This window comes from Oryx dammah, unplaced genomic scaffold (genome assembly GCF_014754425.2).
Source record: "Oryx dammah isolate SB20612 unplaced genomic scaffold, SCBI_Odam_1.1 HiC_scaffold_29, whole genome shotgun sequence".
NCBI classification, from domain to species: Eukaryota; Metazoa; Chordata; class Mammalia; order Artiodactyla; family Bovidae; genus Oryx; species Oryx dammah.
Window position 1 is genome coordinate 55,388,384 of NW_024070213.1, and position 22,354 is coordinate 55,410,737.

Below are 22,354 nucleotides of genomic sequence, written 5' to 3' on the forward strand. Positions count from 1 at the left end.
GGTTTGTTGAAATCAAAGACACTATATCTATGCATTCTCCTGGTCTGTCAACCTCATACTAATAACCCTGTCAAAAAAGGAAATTAATACAGTGCAGCAAGAACTTATTTTTAATGAGAACACTGAAGTTTGAAGAAAGGCTGATGGCTCAGGTGTCGTTTCAGAGAAAAGATGCCTGGCCAGTTGCTGAGTGAGCCCTTTCCAGTGGTGACATGACGTTGATGCGTGACCAAGTTCCAGAGGCTGGGCTCAGCCCTTCTGGTTAAAAAACTGGACTAAATCACACACTGAATGAATTTCTATTTATTGAGAATCATTCTGTGCTGGGCACTGGGCTTAGGTGCTTTACATATATCTCGTTTAATGCCAACACTAAAGGTAAGTACTGTTTTTTTTTAACTCCCATTATTTTGGATGAGTTAGGTGAAGCTGAGCGAGGCTAAATAAGTAACCCAAAGTCATATATAGCAAGTGCCAGAATCGCGGCTCACACTCAGTCACCCTGACCCTGAGCCCTGCTCTCAGTCACTGTGTTCTCCCGATAGAATCTTGTGTGCTTCTGTGGTGTTGATTTGGTTGACGTGAGAACAGCGTAGCAGCAAGATTTGCAGTCTGTTAATGTATTGTGGGAAGGCTTCCCTAACGGTGATCAAAGGCTCCCCACCCCCAATCTTTCACACTTTCTTTCCTGGTATCTGGGAACCGAAAAAAAAAAAAAAAAAAACCCTGATTCTGTGATTGCTTCTTGATGCACATGGTATTAGAGGAAGAGGAATTTTGAGAGATGTCTTGCTTAGATCAATACGGGACCTGATGAAACAGTCTCTTGGGTGCATGCTAAGTCACGTTAGTCATGTCTGACCATAGCCCACCAGGCTCCTCTGTCCATGGAATTCTACAGGCAAGAATACTGGAGCAGGCTGCCGTGTCCTGTTCCAGGAGATCTTCCTGACCCAGGGATGGAACCTGAGTCTCTTGAGTCTTCTGCATTGACAGAGGTGTTCTTTACCACTCGCACCACCTGGGAAACCTGAAGTCGTCTCTGCCCAGTGGCAGAAGACGTCTCCCAAGTGATCAAAGGGCTTCCTTTCTCCAGTCAAGCTCTCTGTCCCAACAGTACTGCCAAGGCTAGACTCTCTAACTGTGTTTTTATCCACTATTTTGCTGCTTGAATCTGCCCTCCACCCTTGCTTACATGCCCATCCAGCTTGACACATACCTTCTTTGTTCACTTGGGTTTCAGTATCACAGATTCAACAAAATAGTCAAATTGCCAGTCTATTCCATAGGCTCTTTCTGGGCCGAAAGTCATGCTGTCTCCATTCATTCTGTCGATGTGATTAAGTGCTTAGAATGCAACCTTATTCCTGGTGCTTGGGGGCGTCTCATTATCAGACTTGCTATCCCTACAGAACCCATGTACACACTTGCTACCTCTACAGAACCCATGTTGGCCGCTAGTGAGCACTGCACTCTTTTCAAACATTCACAAACCATTTGCTGCAAGCATTTAAAAAGTATAAACAGGACTTCCCGGGCAGTCCAGGGGCTAAGACAATGCGCTCCCAATGCGGGGGGTCTGGGTTCAATCCCTGGTCAGGGAACTGGATCCTCCGTGCCACAACTAAAAGATCCTGAATGCTACTAAGACCTGGTGCTGCCAGATTTTTTAAAAAAAGCATAACCATTTGTACCAGTGTCATGGCTAAGAGGATTAAGTTAGTCTCTTAAAATATACGTCGGAAGCCATAGGTCCTAATTTCCTGTACACATGTAACGCAGAATGTCCTGCTCACTCACTAGTTTGTGGCTAAACAGCACTCTGTACTTAGAGCAGACCTACCTTTTGGGTCCTATTTCCCTTGAAAGATCCTGGATACCCTGCAGTTCCCATGTTGCTTATCATTTAGTCCAGGTGGAAAACGACGCATTCCTGGAGGGCAGTGGTTGCTCTCTGGAGCAACCTGAATTGCAGCCTTCAGGAATAGCTTACTTACACCTCACTTGCTGAATACTAACTATTGAGGGCCTTCTTCCCAGCGTTATTCATTTTTTTCAAACAGCTTTATTGCTATGTAATTATGCATCATAAAAATTACCCATTTAAAATACACAGTTCAGTGAATTTTAGTAAATTTATACAGTTATTCAGTCGTCAGTACTATTCGATTTTAGACTATTTCTATCCGTTTAAAAAATCCCCTCCCAGCCATCGCAGTCAATCCCATTCCCACCATAGGCAATCACTGATCTGCTTTCTCTAGATCCAGTTTTACATTTTCTAGAGACATCAAAAAATGAATCATGCAACGGCATTGAAACATATGCATTACCATATGTAAAATAAATAGCCAGTGGGAGTTCATGTTGATGTATGGCAAAAGCCATCACAATATTGTAAAGTAATTATCCTCTAATTTTAAAAAATGAATCATACAGCATGCAGTCTTCTGTGTCTGGCTTCTTTCACTTGGCATATTGTTTTTGACCCTCATCCATGCTGTAGCTTGTATCTCTAACCTGTTCTTTTTTATTTCTGACTAGTATTCCATTGTATGAATGTATTATACTAGCTTTGACTCGTGCATTTGCCATTAGATAAGACATTTGGATTGTTTTGGGGTTTTAGCTGTTATGAATAATGCCATCTAAACATTCATTTTCAAATCTTTGGACATGTTTCCATTTCTCTTGAGTCGCTACCTTGGCATGTACTTGATGGGTTGTATGATAAGAAACTGAATCATAATATGAGATATTGGCAGTTGTCCCACACTTACATATACCATGTCACATTGCCAGTAGAAATATAAAAGTTCTAGTTTCTCCACGTCCTCACCACCACTTGATATTGTCAGTCTTTTTTATTGGAATATAATTGCTTTACAATAGTGTGTTAGTTTCTGCAGTGCAGAGGAATGAACCAGCCATATGTATACATATATCCCCTCCCTCTTGGACCTCCCCCTACCCACCACCCCATCCCACCCATCTAGGCCAACCATCACAGAGCACTGAGCTGAGCTCCCTGTGCTATACAACAGGTAGTCTTTTTTGTTTTAGCCATTCTAGTGGGTATATAGTGTTTCCAAGTTTATTCTGTTATGTGATTCTTCAGAAGATAAAGATGATAAGGAGATAGCCAATGAGGGTTGGAAGAAACAATGAACAAAAAGGATTATAAAAAATCTTTCTCTCACTACCATCCTGCTTTCTCATCTTGATTCTGTCCATGGGACTAAAAATAAGATCTGCTTTCCTTAGGAATACTTTTTTTTAAAATCTTTAACATCCTTTTTCCTTCTGTACCGGGCGGGGGGAGGGGGAAATATAGTGAACCCTCAATTCTAAAGTGCAGTAATAGCTAGCTAGGCTAAGTAAAATCCATGCAAGCATTTTTTGCACCTTAATTTTAGCTAGTTTTAGATAGATTTTTGCCTCCTCCCACACCAAATTCTTTTATCAGAGCAGCTGACGAGATTCAGAATTGACTGGTCTGAATTCATTGCCTCTTTCACTCTTCTAACCTCTGATGGAGGGTGTTACATGTCATTAAAGTAGCTGCACAGCAAGAAGGAGGCAGTAAGTGAGAAGAAAAGGAGACCATTTTTAATCCAAAAATTGAAAAATCAGGACCTCGCCTGAGATTGTCTCTTGATTCAACTTGAGATTCAACTTGACTTAAAACTTCTCTTCAGATATGTATATACCCGTATATTTTATATATCTCAGTTTAATTTATAGTAGATGGACATGTATTAATAATGAATTTTGTTAAATGTAATTTCATTTAAAATAATGAGCACATTGGGCATACAATATAATAGTAAGTTTTATGATCTCAAAAACCTAAATAAAATCAGTTGAAAAGTACTTTTAATAACCATAAATATCCTGGGCTTTCCTGGTAGCTCAGTGGTAAAGAATCCACCTGCCAATGCTGGAGACACGGATTTGATCCCATGCCCTGGAGCACCTAAGCCCATGCACCAGAGGTGCTGATTCTGTGCTCTAGAGCCCGGGAACCACAACTACTGAGCCCATGAGCTGCAACTGCTGAAGCTCTGCCTTCTCTGGAGGCTGTGCTCCTCCATGAGAGAAGCCGCTGCAGTGAGAAGGCCACGCACTGCAATGAGAAGGCCGCATGCTGCAACTAGAGGGTAGCCTCAGCTCTCCACAACCAGAGAAAAGGCTACACAGCAGTGAAGACCCAGCATAGCCAAAACAAGTCTAATTATTTAAAAAATAAATACCCTGCATGGTTAACAAAACATAAGCAAAAATGTGGCCTCTATACTTTTTAAGATGCAGAGCATCAGGTATTAATAATACTGCAAAGAGATTTGAAATTTTCAAATGCTATTAGCCCATCATCACATCCATAAGAATAACATCAGGTGTGGGATATAGCACACGGTTCTCATTTTTTTTATAACAAATTTTTCCTTCAGTAGTCTCAACAATTGGGTTATTGAGCAATGCAAACAAAATTTCTTCTATGAAAACACAATTTGCAGTAAACTGTACTCACAAGTAACTTAAAAGGAAATTAGTTAGGAGTTGATTGGTTGGTTGGTTGGTTTGCATTTTTTAAAAAATCTCCTGGAGCAATGTTTATGTGAAAATAAATCAGAAAATTAGTACTTTCATCAAGAGGTAATTCAGAGAGCTTTACAAATAAACCTAAGATTCTCATTGATTACAAAAGAAGGCTTTCTATCTCCGGAACCCTTGAAACACTCAGAGGCAATTATACCATTAAGGTCTCTCTTTCTATGCAGAGGTTATCTCACTGCCTCGTAATTAGTATTTCCTGTTTATTGAGAAAGACTCCATTCAGAAAACACATTTTCCATCCCCCACCCAGCCTCACCTCCCTGTCACACTCCTCTTTCTCACTGCCCTTTTCTCTCTCTGTACCTTAGAACCTCTTTTCCTTGCCATAGGTTAACAGTTGTGTTTTAGGTTTGGTTTTGTTTTTTAAGTACAGTTGACTTACAGTATTACATTAGTTTCAAGTATACAACTTTGATATGTTCATGAATTATCTTCTATATAGTGAAAGTGAAAGTCCCTCAGTCGTTCCTGACTCTTTGCGACCCCATGGACTGTACAGTCCATGGAATTCTCCAGGCTAAAATACTGGAGTGGGTAGCCTTTCCCTTCTCCAGGGGATCTTCCCAACCCAGAGATCGAACCAAGGTCTCTCACATTGCAGGTGGATTCTTTACCAGCTGGGCCACAAGGGAAGCCCAAGAATACTGTAGTGGGTAGCCTATCCCTTCTCCCGCAGATCTTCCCGACCCAGGAATCAAACTGGGGTCTCTGGTTGCAGGCCAATTCTTTACCAGCTGAGCTATCAGGGAAGCCCATTCTTCATATAAAGTCACTATAAATTACTGGCTGTATTCCCTGTGCTGTACATTACATCCTTGTAACTTATTTATTTTATAGCTGGTAGTTTGTGCCTCTTATTCGCCTTTACCTGTCTTGCCTTGCCCCCTCCCACTTCGCTCCCTTTGGTAACCCCTAGTTTGTTCTCTGTATCAGTGAGTCTGTTTCTGTTTTGTTATATTCATTTGTTTGTTTTATTCTTAAGATTCCACATATAAGTGAAAATACGTAATATTTGTCTTTGTCTGCCTAGCTTATTATTTCACTAACCATAATAGCTTCCAGATTCATTCATATCGTTGCTGTCAAATTTTTATTCTTTTTTTTGGCTGAGTAATATTCCATTGTATGTATATACCACATGTTACCTTTTTTATCCATGTATCTGTTTATGAACACTTAAGTTACTTCCTTATCTTGGCTGTTGTAAATAATGCTGCTACAAACATTGGGGTCATATATCTTGTCAAATTAGTGTTTTCATTTTTCTCAGATATATACCCAGGAGTGGAATTGCTGGATTATTTGGTAGTCTGTTTTTAATTTTTTGAAGAACCTCGATACTGTTTTCCATAGTGGCTGCATCAGTTTACATTCCTACCAACAGTGTCCTAGGATTCTCTTCTCTCCACATCCTCACCAACACCTGTTCTTTCTTTTATACAATAACCATTTTGACAACTGTGAGGTGATATTCATTGTGGTTTGATTTGCATTCTCCTGATGATTAGTGATGTTGAACTTCTTTCCATGTGCGTGTAGGCCAGCTGTATGTCTTCTTTGAGGAAATGTCTATTCAGGTTCTTTGTCCATTTTTAAAATCAAGTTGTTTGATGTTTTGATATTGAGTTGTATGAGTTTTTTATATATTCTGAATATTAGCACCCTATCAATCAGACATATTATTTGCAAATATCTTCTCACTTTCAGGAGGTTGCCTTTTTGTTGTGTTGATTGTTTCCTTAACTGTGCAAAAGCATTTAGGTTTGATGAGGTTCCACTTGTTTATTTTTGCTTTTATTTCCCTTGCCCAAGAAAACAGATTCAAAAAAATATTGCCAAGACCTATGTCACAGGACTGGAAAAGGTCAGTTTTCATTCCAATCCCAAAGAAAGGCAATGCCAAAGAATACTCAAATTACCGAACGATTGCACTCATCTCGCATGCTAGTAAAGTAATGCTCAAAATTCTCCAAGCCAGGCTTCAGCAGTACATGAACCGTGAACTTCCAGATGTTCAAGCTGGTTTTAGAAAAGGTAGAGGAACCAGAGATCAAATTGCCAACATCTGCTGGATCATCGAAAAAGCAAAAGAGTTCCAGGAAAACACCTATTTCTGCTTTATTGACTATGCCAAAGCCTTTGACTGTGTGGATCACAATAAACTGTGGAAAATTCTGAAAGAGATGGGAATACCAGACCACCTGACCTGCCTCTTGAGAAACCTGTATGCAGGTCAGGAAGCAACAGTTAGAACTGGACAGGGCACAACAGACTGGCTCCAAATAGGAAAAGGAGTCCGTCAAGGCTGTATATTGTCACCCTGATTATTTAACTTCTATGCAGAGTACATCATGAGAAACACTGGGCTGGAAGAAGCACAAGCTGGAATCAAGATTGCTGGGAGAAATATCAATCACCTCAGATATGCAGATGACACCACCCTTATGGCAGAAAGTGAAGAGGAACTGAAAAGCCTCTTGATGAAAGTGAAAGAGGAGAGCGAAAAAGTTGGCTTAAAACTCAACATTCAGAAGACTAAGATCATGGCATCTGGTCCCATCAGTTCATGAGAAATAGATGGGGAAACAGTGGAAAAGATGTCAGACTTTATTTTGGGGGGCTCCAAAATCATGCAGATGGTGACTGCAGCCATGAAATTAAAAGACACTTACTCCTTGGAAGAAAAGTTATGACCAACCTAGATAGCATATTCAAAGGCAGAGATATTACTTTGCCAACAAAGGCCCATCTAGTCAAGGCTGTGGTTTTTCCAGTAGTCATGTATGGATATGAGAGTTGGACTATAAAGAAAGCTGAGCACTGAAGAATTGATGCTTTTGAAATGTGGTGCTGGAGAAGACTCTTGAGAGTCCCTTGGACTGCAAGGAGATCCAACCAGTCCATCCTAAAGGAGATCAGTCCTGGGTGTTCTTTGGAAGGAATGATGGTAAAGCTGAAACTCCAATACTTTGGCCACCTCATGTGAAGAGTTGACTCATTAGGAAAGACCCTGATGCTGGGAGGGATTGGGGGCAGGAGGAGAAGGGGACGACAGAGGATGAGATGGCTGGATGGCATCACCGACTCGATGGACATGAGTTTGAGTAAACTCCGGGAGTTGGTGATGGACAGGGAGGCCTGGCATGCTGTGATTTATGGGGTCGCAAAGAGTCAGACACGACTGAGCAAATGAACTGAACTGATGTCAAAAAGTATACTGCCTGCGTTTTCTTCTAGGAATTTTGTGGTTTCAGAACTTACATTTAGATCTTTTTATAAAATCCATTTTGAATTTATTTCTGTGTATGGTATAAAATATTCTAATTTCAATCTTTTACATCCAGCTATCTAATTTTCCTAACACCACTTATCAAAGAGACTGTCATTTCCTCATTGTATATTGTTGCCCCCTTTGTAGTAGATTAATTGACCATATGTGCATGGGTTAATTTCTGGGCTCTGTTCTATTACATTGATTTATGTGTCTTTTTTCATGCCATACCACACTGTTTTGATTACTGCAGCTCTGTAGTGTAGTCTGAAGTCAGGACGTTTGATACTTCCAACTTTGTTCTGTTTTCTTAAGTTTGCTTTGGCTCTTCAGGATTTTTTGTGGCCCATACAAATTTTAGGATTATGTGTTCTAGTTCTGTTTAAAAAAAAATGTCATGGTGTTTTGATAGAGATTGCATTGAATCTGTAGGTTGTTTTGAGTAGTATGGACAGTTTATCAATATTAATTCTCCCAATTCATGAACACAGGGTATCTTTCCATTTCTTTGCATCATCTCCAGTTTCCAACACAGTTGTATTTTGATCACATCTGTCATACAAACTTATTTGCATATTATTTAATAGCATTTACAATAAAAAGTAATAGCAGAAGGAAAGAAAAATTGGAAAATCTAGTCATAGGTTTTTATTTTTTTAGTTGAAGTGTTAAAGGTATAGGGAAGGAGCTACAGATGGTGGAAAATGAGGGAGGTTTATATCACCCTTGGCAAGACTATGTGAGAGAATTTGGTGCTAAAACTCTAAAGGAATAGAAAATTATTGAGAGTAGAAAGGGAAAGAAATAGGATATGACTGTTCCTTTCTTCTCCTCCAGAGGATCTTCCCAACCCAGGGATCACCATGGGTCTCCTGCATTGCAGGCAGATTCTTTACTGTCTGAGCCACAGGGAAGTCCTATGTAGACATATATATTTAGGTGGATTGATGATAGGTAGGTAGGTGGGTGGATGGATGGATGGATATGTGGATAATATGCAGGAATACATACATACCCATGTTTTAAAAAATATTTTCCATCTACTAGACTGAGAGCCCTAGAGGACTGAATAATTTTCTTTTTTGTTGCTCTCAGATTGCATAACGTGGTGATTATGTGAAAGACATCCAATAAATGTTTGTCAAGATTATTATTGTCTGCTTAATATCACACTTCAAAAACATTAAAGATCACTTAGCTAGAAGGAGAGGCAAGGCAAGAATAAAAATTTCATGATTGTCTCCTCCACCATACCATTTCAAACACAGATTATTTCAGCCCAAGAAATAAGAGAGAAAATGTCACAGTCAAAACGTTAATGCAAGTTCAAACAAGGATTTCTGGAATTGTGGGAGTTGAAATTGAATGACACACAGGCATGCTTGCCTTGATGCTCTCAGGTGGAAAGTGTTTAGAAATTATTAGCAGGGAGGGGGAAAAGCTTTCATATTTAATTGAAATTTTATTTCTGCAGAAGAGAAAAGAGCTGATAAACTTCCATCTCAGCTTCCATTCTGGGCATTCAGAGCACTTGGAGTTTTTTAGAAGAGGTCCCTCTGGAGGTAGATGAGCTCTCTAGACTTGCATGGGAGCTGCTGTCCTTAGGTGGCAAACATTTCGCAAAGGAAAGGGGGAAATAGTCTACTTTCTAAAATTGAATGGGGGTTCCACATGCAGGGTGGAACTGTTTCATCCAAAATATTATTTAAATAAAAATAAAAATCCCTTCCTAAATAAAAACCCAGAAGTAAGAAAGATGCAGTCCCATGGCGAACACTAGAATCTCCTGTGTGCTCAGCACTGCCGCATGTGTAATCACTGGAGGATTCCAGCTACATGTGCTATTTCATGTCTGTCAGCTAAATCTGAACTCCAAAATATAACAAATGCAAAACGTGACACTGAGGAACATTATGTGAGTTTGTGATTTTCCCTGGAGGGTGTGGTCCAGCAGGCAAAAAACGGATTGAGATTTCATGTGGAACATGCAGACAGACTGTCAGTACATGCCTCTTCTTCGTGACTCACATGCATTCCTGCAGCTTTCTTTGGTGTTTTTCATATTGTGTCTATGCAAACATGGCAACAAAAATGGAAGTTGAAGGATGATAGCATTTTTAAAAAACACGTGGAATATTTGCTGTCCTGAAAAGGAGCACAAACTAAATTTCCAACAGTGAGGAGAGTAGTTAATGAATTATGACATAACTTCTCTAAAACCCAGTGTGGTAATAAGGAGTTACTTTAAACTCCTACCAAGAGTCGTATACTTAGGAAAGTTCTTTAGGTTTAATATTGAGTGAAAAACATTAAGGTGAAAATTGTACTTACATTATGACCACCACAAAGCATAATCATGGGGACAAAATGGAAGGAAATATAGCTAAACACTAAGAGCCTAGGATAATCTGTTCTCTTGTTTGTTTCTCTGTATTTCCTGTCTCTATAACAGGAAAGCAGTATTGTTCTTATAATCAAAACATTGTTTAATTTTTAAAAAGCAGATAAAAGAAAAAAGCATGTTTAATTTATATCACAGTAAACTTAACATGTTTAATTTATATCACATTAAATTTTTAAAGGAAAAAAAAAGTCTGGGTACCCTGACTTCCAATTTACTGTGGCATATATTCTGATGTGAGCTACTCAGTGTGAGGGTAATGTCATGATATTGCACAGCAGAATTCCCACAGCTAAACCCAGAAATGTAAATAACAGTGACATAGTATTATAGCCTTGTCACTCAGCACTCTCCTATTGTTGGAGTGTGCCAGCTGGTTTCTGATGTTTCCCTCTTGAGTCTCTATTGGAGAAGACTCCTAGAGGCAGCTACTGCTCTGATGAACGGAAACCAATATGCAGGCCTGCGTTGTTTTCACAACATTCCTTCCCTTCGACCCCACATTTCTCATGAGAGTCATAATGAAAACCAAACCAAGCATTCCCTTTAACTTTTCACCTGCTGGAACTCAGCAGCTGGAACCACATTCTTATCTTCATGTGTATAATAATTTATTCTTAGTTAGTGGTTTGCGTGCGTGCTTACTCGTGTGCTCAGTCATGTCTGACTCTTTTGTGACCCCATGGACCATAACTCGCCGGAATCCTCCATCTGGGGATTCTCCAGGCAAGGATACTGGAGTGGGTAGCCATTCCTTTCTCCGGGAGATCTTCCCGGCCCACGGATTGAACCTGGGTCTCCTTCATTGCAGGCGGATTCTTTACCATCACCAGGAAATCCAGTTAATGGTTGGTGATAGAGTATTTATACCCAGTTTCTCCGAGTTTCCTCTTTGAGTCTGCCAAATAATTTATGACAGAAACCCACTATTGTTTTTTGAGCTGAGCAGAATTAGCTCAATATCTTGCAGTAACTAAATCCTCAGTATATTACCATTAGTCTACCTTTTACTCCAATAGGGTTTCTTCCTTTTACATGCAGTTAACTTTTCATCTGGAGAAGGCAATGGCACCCCACTCCAGTACTCTTGCCTGGAAAATTCCATGGACAGAGGAGCCTGGTGGGCTGCAGTCCATGGGGTTGCTAAGTGACATGACCGAGTGACTTCACTTTCACATTTCACTTTCATGCATTGGAGAAGGAAGTGGCAACCCACTCCAGTGTTCTTGCCTGGAGAAGCCCAGGGATGGGGGAGCCTGGTGGGCTGCAGTCTATGGGGTCGCACAGAGTTGGACACGACTGAAGCGACTTAGCAGCAGCAGCAACTTTTCACCCAAGCAGTGATGAAATCCATACAGAGTTCTATACTAACACAGTAACTGTTGCTCTGCCTCTTTGAAAACTGAGGGTTTATAGGCTGACTGGTTGTGAGTTACGGTGCCTAGGGTGGCACAATTTTACTATCTCCCTGTCTGCTTATAATGACAATCACTGAAGGCAAACCCAACTGCCTTTGGACTTGACTTTTCCATAATAACTGTCTTTCTTTAGACTAGTCTCTCTGTTATTATCTTGCCAATTGGATTTCTTACTGTCAGCTTTGGAGTTTTGAAGCCAAATGTCTACCTCCCCTACCTGTCTAATATTAGTCAACTTGGATTGAATCTTGGGTCAATGAGGACTTCTTGTCCTTTGGTATATACGCATTTTACAAGGAATTCTGTAAGATATGTGCCTGAGCTCTTTCGATCTGAAGCTTTAACCCTGCTACAAGCCTTGTCCAAAATTGAAGTTGTATTATTTTAATGTTTTCATATGATCGAGATCCAGTATAAATGTTTTGAACATGATAATTCAAAGAAAAAAAAAAAGCACCAGCTTAAGAACCATTATAATGTGTAACCAGTAGTATGTGTGTGTGCTGAGTCGTATCCAACTCTGCAACCCTATGGACTGAAGCCTCAGTCCATGGAATTCTCCAGGCAAGAAATACAGGAGTGGGTTACCATTTCCTGCTCAGGGAATCTTCCTGACCCAGGGATTGAACCCACATTTCCTGTGTCTCCTGCAGCGGTAAGTGGATTCTTTACCACTGAGCCATCTGGGAAGCCCAAACAATAGTATAGTGAAGTCGCTCACTCGTGTCCGACTCTTTGCGATCCCATGGACTGTAGTCTACTAGGCTTCTCTGTCCATGGGATTTTCCAGGCAAGAATACTGGAGTAGGTTGCCATTTCCTTCTCCAGGGGATCTTCCTGACCCAGGGATCGAACCAAGGTCTCCTGCATTGAAGGCAGACGCTTTACCCTATATAACTAAGGCCAAACACTATAGAGGTTGATAGCAACAAGAAGAGCCTGTGGTAAGTGGTAAAGAGCAGGTTCATAATCAGGTGCGTATGCCAGCCATGATATCCATTAGCAGTGAGACATTTGACAAATAACAGTATTTCTAAATCTCAGGTTTGGCGTCTGTAAAATGGAAATGATACTGTTATTGTAAGAATTAAGGGAGATATTTACACATATATAAATGCACCTGGTACAGTTCCTGGCACAACTGGAACATAGCAGATGTTTAATAAATGCAGTCATCAGTATCTCCTATAACGTGATCACTTCTAATAAGGAAGGGGAGTTACCCAGGCATTGTTGACACAAATCACATTCTGTGTTAACTAGTTCATTCTAGCTGCCTATATGTCTGTCTCCCTTTTGGGGGTGGTTCTATGGGGCAGGCAGCAGCAGCGCTCCAGTGTGGAGAAGGACCTCAGTTTACCTCCTGTTGGAGTTTAAATGGTGGGATGGAAGACTAGGATACTTTCCTTTAGATTAGCTCTGGTACTAAACTAATAGCTAGAAAGCAGACCCATTCCTACCAGAGCATGTCGCTTCCATGAGGAGTTTTCTGAGGTTAAGCACGTCTCTTCCTGCAAGGCATCACCATATTTGTTTGACATGATTAACTTTATGAAAGTGACCAAGTCCCTGTTTCGCTGGGTCAGCTTTCCATGTATCCTTAGAGACTGTTAGCGGAAATGAGCACCCTGTGAAGTTACATCTTGTATGTGCAGGGCACTGTGCTGATTGTTTTCAGTTTCACTCTATCTTTCCAACGGCACTTGAGACGGGGCATTAACCTCATTTTATAGGCAAGAAAACTGGAAACAGAAGAGTCAGGTAACTTGCCCAAAATTGAGTTGTCAGTGAGTAAATCAAAAGCAGCAATGGAGGTTACACCCACTCAGTTTTACCACAGTTGTTATTTAGTGTCAGTTATTTGTCAAAATAATTTTGAATGTTTTTATTGCTATAAGAACATTTCTTAGCAGGATTCAAGGGTCTGTGATAGCACCATCACCATCAGGCTCAATACCCTCCTGAGAGAAAGGCAGAGGGGATTTTGTGGGAGAAATTTATATTTAATAGAAGTTTTAGCCAAGTAGTTGAGAATAAGAATAAAAGGGAATAAGAAAATGTAGCGGTTTTTAGACTTGCAAACACACTTGAAAAGGTTAATGTTGTATTTTTCAGAAATGGAGGCTTTCTTTGATCTTGATGTTTAAAAAACAAGAAACAATGCAAGGGCGTTTCTCTGGATTGTACGAACAGTATTGTCTGCAAGTAATCAGCCCTGGGACTGCATTTATTTAGCGTATGTATAAATCATCTGAAAGAAGGGGTATATGGTGAAATTCCAGAGTTGCAAAAACTGCTAAGTTCTTCCAGGTAGTGAAATGCCACGCTGGCTAATATGAATATAGAACGATAACACAAGTTTACATGAATGGGCAGAAGGATGGCAGATGGGCTTCTGCATGGACAACTGTAAGATAAGGAATGTAGGAGCAATCATTCAAACCATCCTTCCAAATTAAAGGGCTTTCAACTATCAGCTCTGACCGAATTAAGAGGTTTTACAGTCATTGTATATTTTTGTGCCTCTTTATTCCTACTGCAGCTATATGGCCAACCAGAAATCAAGAGTGCTTAGAAAAGGCATTTTTAAAGGGCATTAAAAGCAGGAAATGGTATCCTGCTTAAATGGAATGCCAAAGTTTACCTATACCTGGATTATTATGAGTAATTTGTTCAGGAGACCTGAAGCAGTTGAAATAGGGGAGGAGGCAGTACAGAGAGAGTGGACTAAAGGGACTGCTTTATGAAAAGAGAGCTGCTTTATGGAAACAACCTGCCAAGATGAGGATTTATCAGTCTAGGGGAGATGAAGGTTTATAAAGTCAAAGGGAGGTGTTGCCTGTGGACAGACCTTGATTAACATTCACCATCCCCACCCTCGACAGACATGGGTCAGAGAGTGAGTATAAAAAGAAACAACAAACTTACGGTTAACAAAGGGGACATGTAGTGGGAGAGGGATAAGTTAGGAGGTTGGGATTAACACATGCACACTGCTATGTATAGAACAGACAACCAGCAGGGACTTCCTGTAAAGCACATGCTCAGGTGTGCTCAGTCGAGTCCCACTTTTTGCAACTCCGTAGACTGTAGCCCTTATAAGGGCTTCCCTGGTGGCTCAGAGGTTAAAGCATCTGCCCGCAATGCAGGAGACCCGGGTTCGATCCTTGGGTTGGGAAGATCCCCTGGAGAAGGAAATGGCAGCCCACTCCAGTACTCTTGCCTGGAGAATCCCACGGACGGAAGAGCCTGGGGCTACAATCCACGGGGTCGCAGAGTCGGACACGACTGAGCTACTTCACTTCACTTCAGACGGTAGCCCACCAGGCCCCTCTGCCTACGGAATTTTCCAGGCAAGAAGTACTGGAATGGGTTGCCATTTCCTACTCTGGGGAGCTTCCCAACCCAGGGATCAAACCTACATCTCCTGCTCTCCTGCGCTGGTAGGCAGATTCTTGACCTCTGCACCACCTGGGAAGCTCTTACTTACTGTGTACAGTGTATGCACCGTATTTACACTCAGTTGTGTCCGACTCTTTGCAACCCCATTGATTATACAGTCCATGGAATTCTCCAGGCCAAAATACTGGAGTGGGTAGCCTTACCCTTCTCCAGGGGATCTTCCCAACCTAGGGATAGAACCCAGGTCTCCCGCATTACAGGTGGATTCTTTTACCAGCTGAGCCACAAGGGAAGCCCAAGAATACTGGAGTGGATAGCCTATCCCTTCTCCAGCAGATCTTCCTGACCCAGGAATCGAACCAGGGTCTCATGCATTGCAGGCAGATTCTTTACCAAGGGAACTCAATACAATATTCTGTAATAGCCAGTATGGGGAAAGAATTTGAAGAAGAATAGATATATGTATAACTGAATCACTTGGCTGAACACTTGAAATTAACACAAAATTGTAAATCAGCTATATTCCAATATAAAATAAAAAAATTAAAATATTGTAAAATTTAATTTAAAAATAAAAGGAATAGAATGTCATGCTAACTTAAAATCAAAATCAATTTAGGCAGAGAGGCCAATAGGCTAACTGACAAATAGGGTAGCACAGCATGAGTGCCAGAGAAATACCCCCTCAACCCTGTAAAATTTGAAGAGAATTTTAAAAAAATCATTTTAACAATGGGTCATATACTTTTGGAACTAGTTATCCCACAAGAATTGTTCTATCCTAGTACCGTATGTGTGTAGGAAAGAGGTGAACATATTTCTTATGAATGGATTTATAATTTGTTGTTTTTAAAAAATCAGTGATATTTGGAGAGATGCCCAAACTTTGCTGTTTGCCTTAGAGTAAAACAAATTTTGGAGTCAGGCAAACCATATTCAAATCCCAGAGCCACCATATATTGGCTCTTTGGTGGGCTACTTCACCACTCTGAACCGCAGTCTCCTCTTCTGTAAATCAAAAAGAGCACCTTCCCATTAGGAATGTTGTGATGAAGGAAAGAGTGTGACGTGTAAAGCTCTGGGTAGGGCTGGGGACTGAGGCTTTCTGCAAGGCTTGGTTTCCTATGTCATCTCGTTTGCACTTTGCCCTTTGCAGTATGCTGTCAGATCAAAAGTCCCACCCTGGGGAGACCCTGGTCACCAGTGCTTGATTCTATTCCTACTTTATACTTTCATCTGCCTTAATATTCATTCTTCCATATTCATTGAGCTTCCATTATTTCAAACATTGTTGGGGAAGGAAATAATGATGATAAAGACATACCTGCTCTCTGGACACTTAGCTGGGTGAATGTTTTTTTTGAGAGCTTCCCTGGTAGCTCAGCAGGTAAAGAATGTGCCTGCAGTGCGGAAGACCTTGGTATGATTCCTGGGTCAGGAAGATCCCCTGGAGAAGGGATAGGCTACCCACTCCAGTATTCTTGGGCTTCCCTGGTGGCTCAGATGGTAAAGAATCCACCTGCAATGCAGATTCGATCCCTGGGTTGGGAAGATCCCCTGGAGGAGGGCATGGAAACCCACTCCAATATTCTTGCCTGTAGAATCCCCATGGACAGAAGAGCCTGGCGAGCTACGGTCCATGGGGTCGCAAACAGTCGGACATGACTGAGCAACTAAGCACAGGCAAGGCTATCTTACCTGGGTGAGTGTTAGCGTCAATTGTTCAGTCGTGTCTGACTCTGCAATGCCATGGACTGGACTGTAGTCCGCCAGGCTCTTCTCTCCACAGGAAGTCTCCAGGCAAGAATACTCGAGTGGGTAACCGTTCCCTTCTCCAGGGGATCTTCCTGACCCAGGAGTCGGACCCAGGTCCCCTGCATTGCAGGCAAATTCTTTACTTCCTGAGCCACCAGAGAAGCACCTTGTTGGGAGGACTACACAAACACCAACCCTGCAAATAATGTTATTTCAGAGAATGCTACAAAGAGGTTCACAGGGTGGAGCGTGACGGGGCTGAGGGCTCGATTCTTTTAGCAAGGAGGTAGGATGGGCCTTGGTGAGGAGACCACACTGAAGCGGCGTCCAAATGGAAGAGAAAGCATCATTTGAAAATTGCAGGAGAGGCGGTGGGTTGGGGTGCGGGGGAGCATTCCAGGCAGATGGAGAAACAGGGGTAGAGACCCCAAGGCCAGAATGAGTATGACTGTTCAAAGAACAGAGAAAGCCAGAGAGGAGAGAGGCAGGGACCAGAGAGAGACAGAGAGCAGCCACCCCTGTCGGGCCTCGAGGCCAGGCCAGGACTCGGGTTTTGCTCTAAGAGCCGTAGGAAGCTAGTGGAGGGATGAGACCTGACTCACACTTGGAGAGGTCTGTGGCTGCTGGGTGGTGAGCTGGACCCTTGGGCAGCCTGACTGACGGAAGCCCTGCCCCTGCTCCTCCTCTGCCTCGCCGCCCCGGTCCTCTCTCCGTGGCCTCGCGGGGACACACGGACCTCATGCCACATCTCTCCTGGTGCAGAGGTAATTTTGCACAAATCTCTCCCCTCCCGCATCTTATAGGACAAGTAAAAATCATTTTTTCAAGTGAAGTATTTAATCCAAATATATATGTCGTTTCAGGTTTTAAAAATCAATTTGATTGGCCACAGGAAACGTATCTTGGCATCTCTGGGAGACAGGCTGCACGACGACCCACCACAGAAGCCCCCTCGGTCCATCACCCTCAGGGTAAGTACCCCGCGTGCTTGTTCCGTCCTCCACTCATATCCTCAAAAACTGTGTTGTGCAGTAAGATAGGAATGACTGAAGCAGGGGGTCAGGAAGTACAAGCTGTTTTCCAGGTAGCTTACCTTATCTGTATAAAAAGCTTTCTTGCCTTTGATAGCATTTTCTAAGAGAAGGTTTGTTTTTCTCGACTGGTTAAATGTGTGTTTTTGAGATTTAGATAAACATCTGAAAAACTGTCACCTTTAAAAAACCTCTCTGCTGCCCCCCATCCCACACTCCCCTCAACACAGAGAGGAAATAAATTTTCTGTCAAACTCCTCAAACCCACAGAAAGAAAATCGATGAGGACCAGCGTTAAGTTAAAGATCAATTTAAAATTAACCTTCGGGTCTTCTGTTTTTTTAAGAAATGAATTGTTCGGTTTTTACCCACTTCAGAAATTAAGAATAGAGAATCTGGGCCTTTAGTAAATTATTTCAGCTATATTTTAGAATTATGGGGTAGAAAAACTAGAGAGAAACCATCGGAGGAAGAGAGAAATAAAGAGGAAGGGAAGGAAGGCAAGAAAGAGCAGAGGGAAAGAGACAAAGAGAGACAAGATTCCAGGGAGAATGGTCCCGGGAAGGAGGAACCAGCAGTCTCTGGTGTTTATGAGGCCCATATGAACTTTTCAAAAATTCACCATAAAGCCAGGGTCTCCATGACCAGTTGGAGAGTTCCACCTCTATTCTCTTTATTGAGCCCTGTACTTGCTTGCTTCTGATTCCTTTTCTGCAAGTGTCAGAACGGGTAGTGATAAGAAATGAACACAAAAGTGGCACTTAGATGTAACTGCCAGCAATGAAATGCCGTTGAATGTTTCTTATCAGCGGACTTCAGCAAACAGCCTAACTACTGTCAGGATAGCAGAGGATCAGGCAGGAGAGGAGCTGTTAAGATTTTTGAGGCTGATTCCATTTTAAAGGAGAAGAAAATACACAAAGACTTCAGGAAAGGCGAGCGAATTGGCTCCAGGAGGGAGCCATGAGGAAAATTGATGACTAGGGGAATTGGGATATACGGGTTGTTTGGAAGCTGGTTGAGTAGTGACAATATATATATATATATTTTTAAAAAAGGACCTATTTTTCTCCCTCAATAGAAGGAGCCTCAGATAAACTGGGGAGAGAAATGAGCTAGAAAGGGCTTACTGTTTTGCCTTCATTTTGCTGAATGAAGAGGAAAAAGATATAGGCACCCTCAGTATAACCGTCCTAAATGACCTTTTAGAGGAGTATTCCCTGCTACATCCCTTACTGTCTCTCCTTCCTCTTCTGAACCTCTCCCTTTGGCTCTCTGCAAGAGACTTGAGGAAACAGCAAATAAATCAAAGACAGAGGTTCCCAGGAAAAAAAATGCAGGACCGTATGAATCCATCAGAGCCCGTCTGGAATGTCTTGGGGAGAAGTAGCTGGAGACCCAGCACGATCCGGCCCTCCTCTTACTCTCAAACACCAGAGCCCAGCTCTCTGCCGCCCTTTATCTTCCTTCTCAACCAGTTTCCCCCAGTTGTCTTTGCCATCAAAGCCTGTCCTCGTGCATTGCTCTGGAGTCTGTGCAGGTGGCATGCCATTTTCATATCGTGTCCCCTCCCCTGCCTGATTGCCAGGCTGCTCTTTGATGGAAGATCAAGACCCACGAGGTCCTATTTTAGCTGTCTTGTCGTGGCACCTACCGTAATGAGGCCACTCTGTTCACGTGGAGACACAGTTCCCTCCCTTGTATATACGTGTGACAGTGTGGGGGGTGCCTAGCGTTTATGTGCCTCTCTCCCGAGATCATCCATGATGGAGGCTTAAGAAAACAGAGCCTGGCTCTTTATACTGTAAACCTTCGACCTGAAAGGCTTAAGGGGGGGACATGTTGATCATGCCATTAATAAAATGGTAGAATGTCATTGATTCCTCAGCAGTTGATTTAAAAATGACTCCCCACTCCCGCGGTGTATCTTGTCAGTGTTTCACAATTTTGAAACCAGAGGTCAGCCACAAGAACATGGTATTTATTTCATGATGTATTTCCATTCAGGAACCCAGTGGTAATCACACTCCTCCTCAGTTGTCTCCATCACTTAGCCAAAGCACTTACACCACTGGTGGCTCCCTAGACGTTCCTCACATTATCATGCAGGGCGATGCAAGGAGGAGAAGAAATGAGAACTACTTTGATGATATTCCCCGATCAAAACTGGAGAGGCAGATGGCCCAGGTAAGGTGTTCAGAGCCTCTGTGATGTTTTTGCCTTTCTCCCAGATAAAGTCATATATTCCAATTTTGAACAGTCAGTTACAATGGATGCATATTGTACCCAACCTAACTGGAATTTTCCCATTTTGTGTCATGACTTTTATTCCCTGCTCAGTTGAGCTAGATTGAAACAGACCTTTCTCGGAATGGAATGTAGACACAAATCATTGTTATCCAGTTCTTGACTGAAGATATTATGTCTGATCTCTTTGCACCCAGAAAGTCTTTGCTGTAAAGGGAATAATGCTGTGTACGAATCATATCACAATGAAAAGTCATAAAGCTCTAGATTACAGAGTTAAATTGGTTGGATGACAGGGTGAAAGTCCCGGGGGCGGTGGGGGGAGTAGGGCTAACTCCAAGTAATGCTGTTGATTTCCTGCCAAGTTTACACGTTGGTATAGACTTGTACAGTGGGGGCTAGTTGCAGCCATCTCATATTGTCATCTTGAGTAGCTGAAAATGATGCTGCTGCCTGACACAAATACCTGAAGAGAGAGCTCCATCCTGTTCACATCTCCTCATGTTTCGGGTATGGATGTCTGGGTCTCTCCTGTCCCCAGGTCACTGCTCGAAAATTCAAGTCAGCCATAGCCAGCTGGCAGCTTGCTCTGCAGTGTCACCCCGAGATTCAAAGCTGTGGATCTGTTGACAACTGTTGGCAGAATCAACTCTTTTCATCCTCATTCTAGGTTCAGACTGATGTGTTAAGAGACTTCTCTCTCCCTCCCACACCTAAGATGAGAATCTTGAGGTGACAATTTGACTGTAATTGCTTTGCCTTGGTTGTTAAATATTTTTCTCATCTGTTTGGTGAGATTCTGTTTTTTTTAAAGCCTTTGGTAAACATTCAATGCTACCGCTCGTGAAAGAAATGTGAAAAGAATGTTCTGGAAGCCGTGGCTATTCTGCCTACAAATGCCCTGGAGAGAAGAGGTCTGAGATATTGTGTCTCCTTTCAGCTTGCTCAGTACTGAATTGGTTTCAGGGTTCTTTGTGCAGAGAATAGCAGTGTTGGGATTATGGAGAATCTTTTATTGCAGGGAGGTGGAAAACGTAGGAGAGACAAGAAAAGAATAATCTTCCTTCTCTCTCTTGTTCAGTATTGTCTTTTAATCCTTATTACTGTTTCCACTGATTATTTTTTTAAATAACGAATCTAAAACCTTCCCCCCCCAAAATGTTCATATATTTTCTGCTGTTTGTTAGTATTTGTGGATCACATATGTGGGTGAGTTTCTCTAATGACCGCAGAGACATTTGTTTTAACCTTGAACCATGTAGTCTTTATGTATAAATACAAACTGGATCTTTCCTGAACCCTTACCTACCCTGCTGGATAAGGGAGGATCATTCATTAATGAGAATTAGCCGTTATTGACTGTGCCAAATTCAGCAACAGAATCACCTGGCTGAACTGCTCATGCAATTTATGAAATTTCTCCACATAGTGCAGTTTTTTTTCAAAGAGGAAATTAATTACTCTTCTGCCTGAGCGTGAACCCTCAGAGGTAATCTAGCAATTGCTCCCTTATGGTCTTTATGAGATTCACAAGCTAGGGGAAGTATTACTTTTTTGAAGAGTCGAGATCTTTTTCTTGTCGTTCCAATCAGAATGCATCCCTTTCAGGAATTGTCTTGCCCTTGAGAAAATTGAATGAACTTCTATCTGGCCAGGTGAGAAAGGCACAAATGCAGAAAGAGAAGTGAGGTAAGCAGCAGATGAGATACGAGCTGGAGAGGGTCTGTGTGTACATGCTTATTTCCCTCCCTTCCCGCCCCCACCCTAGTGCATTCCCAGTGTTCAAATGACTGATGGAGACCTGGGCCTCCATCAGCAGCCAGGAGCTTATTAGAAGCTTTCTAAAATCCCACTGCTCAATATAGTGCTTTTGCTGCAGAGTAAATAGGAGATGGCACTGCAGGAATCCGATCAATAAGAAGACGAGATTTGGGGATCTCAACTCTTTATGTGGTGTTAATTGCAGGTTTTTATTTGTCTTGAGACTCTTTCCCAGTCTAGAAATGCTAGAAATCATGGAGAAATGAATGGATACCTTTTAAAAATAGCGGCATTTCAAAGCTTTAACCTGTCAAAATATGAAATACTTGGTAATTTTGTTGTTGAATGGTTTTATTTATGTGACTGTTCCACCATTCAGCTACTCCGTTGATGTTTTTTCTTATTTTTCTGTTTCTGGTTGTTTGCTGTAATAATTTTTGAAATCCATTTG

At 41.9% G+C, this 22,354-nt stretch overlaps 1 protein-coding gene across 8 annotated transcripts in view; it reads left to right on the forward strand.

Annotated features, from left to right (window-relative positions):
• Positions 1 to 22,354, forward strand: part of ANKS1B (ankyrin repeat and sterile alpha motif domain containing 1B) — a 1,164,007-nt gene that overhangs the window by 1,049,713 nt on the left and 91,940 nt on the right. For all 8 annotated transcript variants that reach the window (XM_040234922.1, XM_040234916.1, XM_040234918.1 and 5 more), the window contains 2 exons: positions 17,728 to 17,835; positions 19,903 to 20,082. In XM_040234922.1, the coding sequence (XP_040090856.1) occupies positions 17,728 to 17,835; positions 19,903 to 20,082 (288 nt within the window). The remainder of the gene's footprint in view (positions 1 to 17,727; positions 17,836 to 19,902; positions 20,083 to 22,354) is intronic.